At 37.6% G+C, this 11182-nt stretch overlaps 1 protein-coding gene across 1 annotated transcript in view; it reads left to right on the forward strand.

Moving 5' to 3' along the window:
* Positions 1-5838: 5838 nt before the first annotated feature.
* Positions 5839-11182, forward strand: part of LOC107283474 (gamma-aminobutyric acid receptor subunit alpha-5) — a 132197-nt gene continuing 126853 nt past the window's right edge. Inside the window, exon 1 of the mRNA XM_015811393.1 lies at positions 5839-5924. Coding sequence (XP_015666879.1) covers positions 5839-5924 — 86 coding nt within the window. The remainder of the gene's footprint in view (positions 5925-11182) is intronic.

The raw sequence follows: 11182 nt of genomic DNA on the forward strand, positions 1-11182 counted from the left end.
TAAAAGAAGTGAAATGTTGAGACCAGATCAAAGTTGAAACAGATGAGGAGAGTTGAAACAAGACCTGGGACTCTCTTATGATTCAGAAAACAAAATTCTAGGCCAGCACCCTTATTTGCATTTTGTATTTAATGATTAAGGTCATTTTCTTTCCTACTATCTTATCTAACCTACATTTAAAATGTAGGAGAGGCTCTGATTTATATTTATTAAATGAAGGGGAAATCTCATGGAAGGGCAAAACTGGATGAGAATTCATTTGAACCCATGCTCTAGACACAGAAAATATCTCATTTAAATAGTTAAAAAAACTAGGTTTTTTTTCTTATTAGGGTTACAGAATTGAGAGAATACATCTTCCTGTTTGTCCCTGATGGTTTGAATAACAGGAAGTTGTCTCCTTAGAAGCACAACTGTTTTAAGTACTCCTGAACCACCTATAACTCACATGCATTCATAATCCTTTGTCAGTCTTAACTGCTACATGGCAGTCTCTGTAAACATTTAAAACCATGAATGCTGCATACAGATTTGTTTAGCCCAATTGGTAGCAAGGAGTCTTTTAGCAGGCCTAAGTCTGACCTGTGTTGTAATATTTAAGCCTGTCATCTAATTACAGCTATTATGTCATTACATAAATGTGTAAAACTGCTATCAATAGTTTTTACACTTCAGGACATTCTAGAAGAGTGTAAGAAAATAGAAAAGATAACTGTGATGCAAACAGGATCTTGTCACTTTAACAATATTTTATTGTTAAAACTATTAACAATAATTCATACTTTCCTTCAGGAGATTTCTTTCAAGATTACAATATTATGCTGCAAGCCAAAACGGTGCTTGCTTTTCAACTGGATCACTCTTGCTTTTCACTGAGACTCTATGCCTTCGATTAATATTTAGAAATCAGTACTCCAGAGAGCCATCCTGTATGCTTATGTCCTTTTTTTCTTTATAATTGCCCTGTTGTTCTAAATGATACAAACTTAAGAGCAAATTAGTACTTTAAAATAAATGTCTATATAACAATTCAGTATTTTTCTCTTGACATGAATAATTCAAGCTAATACTAGAATGTGAAATTTTAATATCTGTGCAGACTTTTTAAAAATTATATAGACTTTAATATTTTCAGTTCTGAACATGGTAACACAGAGAGTTGGTAACACTAATAGTTTGAAAGTGCTTCATTCACACATCTATAAATTTAGATGTTTATAACTGTTCACCTATAGCAAAAATTCTTGCATTCCTTGATTTTCATTTTTTAAAATAATACAATAGTAAACTTAGTGAATTTTATATACACATGTTAGATAATGGAGCTTATATTAATCACTCCTTGGAGCCAACAGACAATTTTACAGAAAGGCATGTATATTCTGATCTTAAGGGATGCCATTATGAAAATATGGTCATGGAATGTGTCTGATAGCAAGTTACTGTTAATATATTTTTCGTATTGACAGGTGTATGTGTACCTGTTAAGCACCATATCTTGGTGAAAAATATAATGGAAGTTAGGTTCTTGCAGGATTCATTGTTATAGAGATGAGGAATAATTCATGGGCCAATTTGTCATTAAGGTGATCCAAAAGGCATCCTCCAGAATCCTCATTCCCCTCAGAAGTGGTTCAGTGAGTGGTTTCCAGATGAATGTATACAGAGGATTACGGCAGAATAAGAATAAGCATTTGGGGTTCATTGCAGAATATATACTTTCAGTGGAATTGTCAGCACTTTTTTCAGAAATAATCCCAGCTTAAGATGTGCGTGTTTCCACCATGAATGGGAATTTATCCCCTCTCAGAACAATATTCTTAGCTGGTTGGACAAAAAGTTACTCAATTGCAATTGTCAGACCATTCAATGCCTGAGGACATGATGAGCCTTTCCCCCCCAAAGAAGTGACTTCTTCCATGCCAATTGAGATGATGTTTTGCTCTTCTTTCTGTCAATTACAATAATTCAGAGCACCTCCTATCTTCTAACTGGAGGTTTATTGTATGTTGCCCCAGTTTTGACTGAAGATACATAGTCCATTTACTGGTAACAGTTTTTGAGATTTCAATGATGGCTCTTCCCCAAGTCTTTGCAAATGTCAGGGACCTTCTGTTTCTAAGGACATGTTCCCTCACTAAGCTAGAACTTTTGGAAGGAATGGTCTTTTCATGCAATGAAGTCAATTCACATACTGACCATTTTGTATATATTTCTAGAGTTTCACAGAGACATGTAAGCCATAAGCAGTAAGAGATGCTTTAAGTAAATAAGGAGGTCACAGGCAGCAAATTAGTCATTGCAGAGTAACATATCACAAAACATATGATTCTGCAGTAGCTGACTTCATCCAACACACAAGGTGATTACATTCTAACATATGAACCAAACCATAATTTGCTAGCAGAAGTAACCAGGACAGAAAGAAAAGTTGGGACTAAAATATGTGTCAGGTTTCCATATCTCCTGTGAACTGAAAGTTACAAAGGATTATTATACAAAGATGAACAGTTAAGAAATGCAAAGATGGCCAAAAGAAGAGCTATGCCAGGTTATATATATATAGTACTGTTGCTTTCTCTAGGAAGTCTGTCAAACCAGCTTACTTTGTTTTCTAAGGCTGAGATCATAGCATATGACCATAGCAGGAAATACATTCACCTATACCCATTCCATCATTTGGTTATTAGATAATGCAACAATATTTTTAAGAAAAAGACTTTGCTGTTCAATGCAAAGTACACTTCAAACTGAGGTCTGTCAAGAGATCAGGAGTTAGGATTTTAAGAAACTCAAGAGTCTTCTTGCTAACAGAACCTGCATGATCCCAAAGGAAGGGTGACCCAGGAAGTCCTGTGCTAAAGGGGAGGTGTAGTGGTGGCGGAATAGGGCATGTGGTTTACAATCTCCTTTGCTCCTCCCTTACCTAGAAGAAACAGAACTATAGCTCCTGCACTTCTGAAAAAAGTGTATCCAGACTTGTTTGAATTTGGAAATTTACATACAGAATTTTGATTGAAGTGCAACTGGAATTACAGAAAACTGCCACTTAGAACTAAATTCTAAATATTTATTTAATTTAGAGCAAATTCCACTTTAGCATACATTCATGGAGTTTCATCTCCCTCAACTGCTTGGGAATGATAAGCTGTTATCATTTCACTAACCATTCCTTCTGCTCAAGACAATCCACCAATCTGATCAACAATCTGCTGGGGATATTCATTATTCCTCTGACAGCGTAGACTTGTTATAATCCCCCTTCAAATTTTTTGAACAGCCTAAATCGTGTGAGGACGTAAGAAAACGATATAAATCCAGCGGGAAAAGGCAAAGCGTTCTAATTTCCTATAGTATTTTTCTTATCCGCAGAATAAGAATCGGTCCAGAATCTCCGGATTCTAAAAATCACAGTTCAGTCCCAAAGGTGCTTTTTCAGGAGGCAACTGGATTTCCTTGTTTTTCTTTTCTTCTGTCAACCTGGATCTTCCCTAACTGAAGAATCCCAAACAGCAACTACCTCCGCCTTCGGAATCTTCGGTCCTAGAAACAATAGCACTTCGGGAGCGCTTGGCTAAGCACCTTTATGTATGTAAAAATAGGGGCGCAGCAATTAATATGAACTATTTTTGCTCCTCGTGCAGCGGCCTCTGTCGGCGCCGCGCTGCGCGGCAGCCGTTTTTCTGCCAGTCCAGGAATAGCCATGTGGAGAGTACGAGGGAAAGGCTAGCGGGGATAAGGGAAGATCCGAGGCGAAGGAAAGAGAGCAGAGGAATCGCCGGGAGCCCTGGAAAATGGGAGGCCGCTCGCATCAAAGCAATTAACGCCCTTCCCGGGATTTCTTCAGGGGGGGAAGGCTGGGAGGAACGAAGATGTTTTGTCACCGGTAGTAGTAGCAGCTTCGAATTCACCGGCGGCAGCCCTAGCACAAAGCGATTGCGGAGAGAGGCGCAATTCGCGCGGAGGAGCTCCTCGGCCATTGGTAAGCCGCCCATCTTCTTTCCCGGGTTATGAATTGGCGGGAGTCTTTGCGCTATTCTGTCGGGGAATGGCGGCGAGCCACGAAGGGAGGGGAAGTGCGGACTTGGGCAGAGCCGGCGACCGGTAGACCTCCTCCGGCCCGAAGGCAAGGGACCCGCGGCAAGAGACCATCTCCGCGTATTTGGGGCAAATTTGGTTTCGAAGGGACCACTCCCTCCACCAGCTGGGGATCTCTTGAGGCTTGGATGATGAGGAAGGGCAGGGGGAGTTTGGACGGGGCGAATGGGGAGAGCTACTCTCTTCGCTTTCCAGAAGGGGAGCGCAACCGGGCCGCCCTCAGGGATGACGGCGCCCCTCCGCGAGTTGCACTTCGGCAGGAGTTTGTAGGAGTTGGGAGCGCCTGCGGGGGCCGAAGAGGTTGGCGGGCGGGAAGACTGAGGCGTCCGAGTGGCTTCATTGCAGCGCTGAGCGCTGAGATGCAGCAGCAACCGCAACAGCAGGTACAACCGCAGGATACCCAAAAGCCGCCAACCAGACTGTGCGACTGGATCTGGCCGCGGGCCCAGCCCGTTCCCGGTCCGTTCGAGGAGGTGCGTTCCTATGGGGGGGGGGGAAAGAGATGTTTAGAGCATAACCCGAGGAGGGGATCAGCCAGGGCTCTGGCAAGAGGCGAGTAAGTGAATTTTAGGACGCGGGAAGGGCTAGGCAGGAAGGTTCTGCAGAACCCTCTTCCTTTGACCGAGGGAGGGGGATGAAGGTGGGGGAAAGGGGGTGCACGCGGAGCAGAGCGCGTTTGTGTGTGTGTGTGTGAATGTGAATGTGAATGAAGGCACCTATCCACGAATCCAGAGTGTGAAGGCGGCAGAGAACTGGAGATCGTTTCTAAGCGAGGCAACGTCGCTGACAAGTAAATCTGCTCGGGAAAGCGTTTTGTTTTAATTTTAAGCGAGGCCTTCCACCAATCTCTGCTGTCACTTGACTATTTCCAGAGACTGATGGCTGCCACATCACTTACAAAACAACAACAACAATAAAAAAACCTCGCACACATATCCCTGGCATTCAGTGCAGTATCTCCAGCAAACTATGACAATTCTAGAGGCATTAAGATGTTTCTGACCAACCCAATTACAATTTGTCTGCCCCTTATGGATCAAACAAGTACAGAAGCAATGCCACTCAATTTTGGGATCAGGTATTGTCCTTTTTTCCTTTCCCCACCTTTGCTATGTAATACATTGCTAAAGCAAATACCAGTATGGCCTTTGTTTTATTTAAGAGAGCACTGTATGTTGGCATCCTGAATTTCAGGGCAAATGAGCCACCTTTCTAAAACTGAGAAAATAAGTAAGACAAAAGAATGATTTTTATGTAGTGTGTGCACACACACAGCATCCGTATAGAAAGAGAAATGGGATGGATTAAACAGCCATTCCGTAGAAATAGAAGTTCCAATCAGAAAAGAATGTCTTTCTTATTTACCTGATTGATGTGAATAAGACATAACTTTTATATTGTTTGTCTGGATAGTCATTTAGGTAGAGTAACAAGCTGTAGCCCCAAAGATCCCATTGTGCTTGGGATTCAGGCAGGCCAGGTGATTTGATTAATATATGGAACAGTCAAATAGAATGATATTTACATCATCTTACACTGGTTTGGTCATCCAGATAACTTGAATACACCCTTGATTGATCTGACAAATGCTGTAGTATGTATTGCTTGAAATCTGGTGTATTAATTGCATTGAATTAAACATTTACAGTGTGCCACTCTTATTTGATGCAGCTCCAGAACAAAGGTGATAAAGGCACACTCCAGCAAAGTCAACCAATTCTATTAACAATTTCATTGGGAATGGACAATGGGATGCTTCCTGATTTTATCATGATCAAAAACTGCTTTCTTCTTTGTATTTCCATGGATTTAATCAGTCATTTGGGGTAAGTATTCACTAAATGACTTTCTAAAGTATAGTTTAGTAAATCTTTGCCAAACTGCAGCATTTCAAAGTTTTGTTTTTGGTTTAATATAAATAAAAACCAAGATTTTTTTAAAAAATAAAAAAGACCTAAGGGGAAATATCCTAATACTTTTTATGGCCCTCAGTGGCAGAGTGTTATATTTGGAACAAACTGGCTCAGTTTTCTCAACTGTAAAATAGCAATAAGATGGGCATATTCTGAAAGTAACTCAGATATAATTCATATAACTGTGTGATATATAATAAAATATTTATTAGTATTGGTACTCCAAAATTGTTTGATGTATCTAGCTCATGATAGTTATTAGAAAGAGAATGTTAGTTAATTGGTAGGTAGTCTGTATTTTGGACGTTATAGCAAACAAAATAGTATGTCTTGCTCATTTACTTTCTCTTCAACTCTTATCCAGAAAGGATATTGACTTATTACCAAAAGATGCATGTTCTCTGAATATGCATGTCACATTTTTTATTTTTATTTATTTAAAATATTTATATGGCCACTCAACTTATTCAGCAAATTGTTATAAGTTTTATTAGTAGATGTTTTAGTAGTTTATCCTTCACTTGTTGCCTACTAGTGACAGTTGCTTATAAATGCACTTTCTGTTTTGGTGGTCAGCTCTGGTGGTTTCCAAGCTTTCGATTCAGTTACATCTGGCCCAGTTTCTCTCTGTTCTGTTCTCTCACAATATATTATTGCATTGCAATGTATGATTATGAAAACAGTATGGGACAGAGATGGAATAAATAACTATAATGAGGATACCAAAGAAATACCAATGGAACAACTTCCTTCTGTATTCATTCCTTCTGTTGACTGGCATTTCTATCCACTTCTCCAGAATCACAATTATTTCCTTGGGGTAGGACAAAGACTGGCTAGAAGGCATGGAAATTGTAAGAAGAAAAAGACTTAATGACTATGAGAATTAGTGTTATATATAGAACAGTGAATTTTGTTGAGTTTTGCCTGGCACGGGTATACATGAATGATTTGTGGAATGGGAAGATAAATGTTCACTCATTTCTGGTTAAGATAACTTAGGTGTGCATTCCATTTTACTGCATTGGGATTACAAAAGTCAATGCTACCATATAAATCATCTGTATGGAAAGGTGTTGTCAAATGTGAAGCTTTAGGTTGAGGGAAGGAAGTTGTGATGTTGTGCAGTGAGCACAAATGTTGTTGTTTTTTGTTTAATCATTTCCGATTCTCGAACATTGCCTGGACAAGTCTCTGCAGTTTTCTTGGCAGGTGATTTGTCATTGTCTTTCTCAATAATTAAAAGAAATAGAAGCCTTAAGCAAATGATGTTAGTAGATCTCAATACAGGTAGTCCGTGACTTACAACAGTTCATTTAGTGACTGTTTGAAGTTACAACAGCACTGAAAAAAGTGACTTATAACAATTTTTCACACTTATGACCATTGCAGTATCCCCATGATCACTTCATTTATATTCGGATGCTTGACATCTGACTCACATTTCTGATGGTTGTAGTGTCCTGTGGTCATGTGATCAGCTTTGCAACCTTCTGACCAGTAAAGTCAATGGGGAAGCCAGATTCACTAAACAACCATGTTACTAATTTACCAATTGCAGCGATTCAGTTAACAAATAGGACAAAAAAAGTCATAAAATGGGGCAAAACTCACTTAACAAATTTCTCACTTAGCAACATAAATTTTGGGCTCAGTTGTGATTGTAAGTCAAGGACTACCTGTACACACTTAAATTCTGAGGTCACATTGGTTTACCTAAAAGGAATGTTGGAAAAAATTCTAATAATGTGATACAAATCTAATCAGATATGCATGGGACTCTTCTATAAGACAACATAAAATGTTCTAAGATAAGGGTGGGCAGTTAATTTTCCCAAGGGGCCACTTGAGAAACTGGGATTTTTGTGGAGGGCCAAACCAATAGGATCAATACATTACAGTGAAGGTGTATAGGTATGCATATACATAAATTGAAAAAAGTAGCAGTCACATTCAAAATAAAAGCAATGCAGTTGTATTGCATGCTGGTGTATTCTTATTTACCCTGATTTCTAATTTCTGATTAACCTCCTGTGGACTGGACAGGGCTGGGTGTGGCCTGGGGGCTGTGAAATAACCAAGTTTGTCCTAATTGCTTTAAACAATTTCCTCTTTCCCCTCTTCCTCATCTCCTTTCCTTTCAGGTACTTTTCATTTTTCTCTACATTGATACTTGTCATAAACCCCCTTAGAGAATACTTTAATTGTGTGATAGAAAAGAAAATGACAATCTTTAAAGCATTTCTACTTTTGTTGCTTTTTAGCAGGAGGATCTTGAGTGGGTTTTATAATCTGAAGAATTTTGTAGGAATTTATGTTTTAATAAGAAATATATTGAAGAGCTTTTAATTTTAAAATATATAACTATTTTTTCATTTGTTAGTGGAAATCATAGTTTAAAAGAATAATGTTATAATAAAGATCACTTGAACTTCAGGTTCTAGATAATTTGAAAAGGTAAATATATTTTAATTGTGCCTGGCTTGTCCTGTGATTTTTCAGCTGGTGGTATTACAACTTCCAGTTGAAAGTAGATAGAATGAAAGTCAAGTGGCTGAGCACTATTGTCTCAGTGGAAGTCTATTACAAAGCTCCTGTTTGAGACTTAGTGAAATGAGCCATCATGAGATCAAGCAACAGTTTCTATTGTTAGTGCACCTAGGATTCCTTAATGTCATCACTGGTCCCAGTTGAATATAGTTTATTGGCCTAGTTGCTTGGTTGTATTCTTGCAAGGAGAGTCATCTTCCATTTGTCCAGAGAAGGGATACATGTAATAAAACATAGGCTTAAAAGAAATACAGTAACTGGACATGGTTCTCAAGAGAAAAATGTATCAGTGAAAAAGCAAAATGAATGAAGTTCAGGAAGAGTGCACAGTGTGGTCAGAGATGAGCTGTGGTCGAGAGACAATAATATGTTTGTCCCCCAAAAGGGAAAGAGTAATAAACCACATCCCATTTATACTATTATGTAATTACAAAAATGTATTTAATAGTCATTTTACCTAACCTGAATGAAACTGAAGGTTAGAAGTGTCTATCAAGTGTTCATAGCAACCTCACCAAACTGCTACTGCTAAGATACATTACAAGAAGTCATAACTTTCAGTTCTGTACTGGTTTTAATTGTTAGCTCTGTGACCATTAAAAAGGCAAAATAAGTATAGAAAGGAGATTTTTTATTTTTCTTCCACTTCACTATCTGACTACCTTTTTTATTTTAAATTTGAGTACATTTACAATTTTTTAAATCAATTGAAGTGCTGGACAATTTGTTCTTATGAGGTACTTAATCAAAAGGAATTAAAAATAGAGGAGATTTGTGTATGGTCGACAAATTTCAAGAGGAAATCATAGAAACTAGAATAAGAATTGTTATTTTCAATAGCTGCTCAAGGCTGGACACGAAGCAGTTGATTTAAAATTGTTGAACAATAAATATAGTTACATGTTGTTGTTTTTTGCTGAAATAGTCCAGTAAGCCTTTTTTTATAAAAGCAAACATTTTCTGGGTGATGTTAACATCTGGTTCTGCTCTGGAGTATGTAGCACTATTAATATGGTAAAATATAGTTATTCATAATAAGAAATGTAGCAGATTATTCCTAATTCCTTCTAAAAATATTGAGAGTCAATTTGGTGTAGAGGTAAAGGCATCAGGATAGAAACTAGGAGATTGTGAATACTAGTTCAGCCTTAGGCACAAAGCCAACTGGATGACCATGTACCAGTCACTTTCTCTCACACGAGGAAGCAGGCAGTAATAGTTCTGAAATCTTGTCAAGAAAATTGCAGAACCTTGTCCTGGCAGTCACCAGGCATTAAGACTGATTCCTAAATAAAAGAGTTAAAAGTATCCTTCTATAAGTTTTGGTAAATCTTTTTTCAAAGAACAAAGGAAGTGAGGCTTTTCAGTATTTTATCAGCTTGGCAGAGATAGGTAATTGTAGTGTATATTATTTGTCCTTAAAAGTTTTTAGCAAAATCATTTTTAAATGGATAACATTTGCCAAACAATTTCTCTTAATCCACTCCTGGAGTTAAATTCTCCATGCACTGCATTGTTGGCTATAGACTATTCTGATGCGCAATTGAGCAATGCAGGAGTTTGTGAAAGTTTGTGTAACTGAGCCAAGGAATTTGGTTCTCTTTTTAGCTGCAATTTAACAATTACCTTGAGAAATATTTGAGGATTCCTTAGAAAAGCCGTATACATCTTCATAAGGTTGCTCTAATAAACTGAAGCAGCATTTTCAATACACCAGTTGACACCAATTGAGTCCATTTATCACATCCTGATATTTCAGTAATTACTTTTTGTTTTATGGTATATTTTTTTGAAGTAGTAAACAAAACTAATATATTGTAAGCAATGTGATATATGATTTTTTTTGTTTTCTTTTGTAGTAAGTGGAAACTCCTTTATTTCATAGGTGAATGTATAAACTGTAGGATAGTCTATTTTAACCATTAGGATAGAAAGCAGTAAAGTACAAGTTCTAGAAATAAATATATGCTTTAGAAAAAAGAAATCAGAGTGTGTTATAGATTTGAAACCTGTATCCAAACTATTAATTTATGAGAACTGATTTCTTAACACTAGAAAAAATTATTGCCACATTTATTTTATTATAGCAACTAAAATAAAAGTTATTAATCTAGTTTGTAGTACCTGAATAGGGCAATCTTAGGAAATCTTAGGTTTCAATGTTTCCTGGAAGAAGGCAGTGATAAATTATTTTCATAATGCTGCCAAAAAGTTGCAGGTATATAATCTCCATGTGCTATGCTTGTTTCTCTACATTAGTTATCATGCAAAAACCAAAGCACAGTAATTATACATAACATCAATCTTGTCTGATTTGGGCATAAGAATAGCAGCATGTTCAATGCTATTGAGCCACCATATTTGATAACCTGCCAACTCACACTTAACAGTAGCATGCAAGAATCAAAATAGTCCTTTTAGGTTTTGTTGTTGTTTGAATAGTTTTCCTCTTTTTTCTTAACCTTCCATTGACTTCAGTAGGAGGGCACTAAAATACCATTTTCAGGCTGGTGTAGTTGAAAATATAATTGAAGATTCAAAGCTGCTTCTCTACAGTATTTCAAATGCTTGTTTTGGAGGCACCACAAGCACTAGCAAAACTATCTGTAGTATATATACTA

The sequence above is a fragment of the Protobothrops mucrosquamatus genome, unplaced genomic scaffold (genome assembly GCF_001527695.2).
Source record: "Protobothrops mucrosquamatus isolate PMUCROS unplaced genomic scaffold, P.Mucros_1.0 scaffold40, whole genome shotgun sequence".
NCBI classification, from domain to species: Eukaryota; Metazoa; Chordata; class Lepidosauria; order Squamata; family Viperidae; genus Protobothrops; species Protobothrops mucrosquamatus.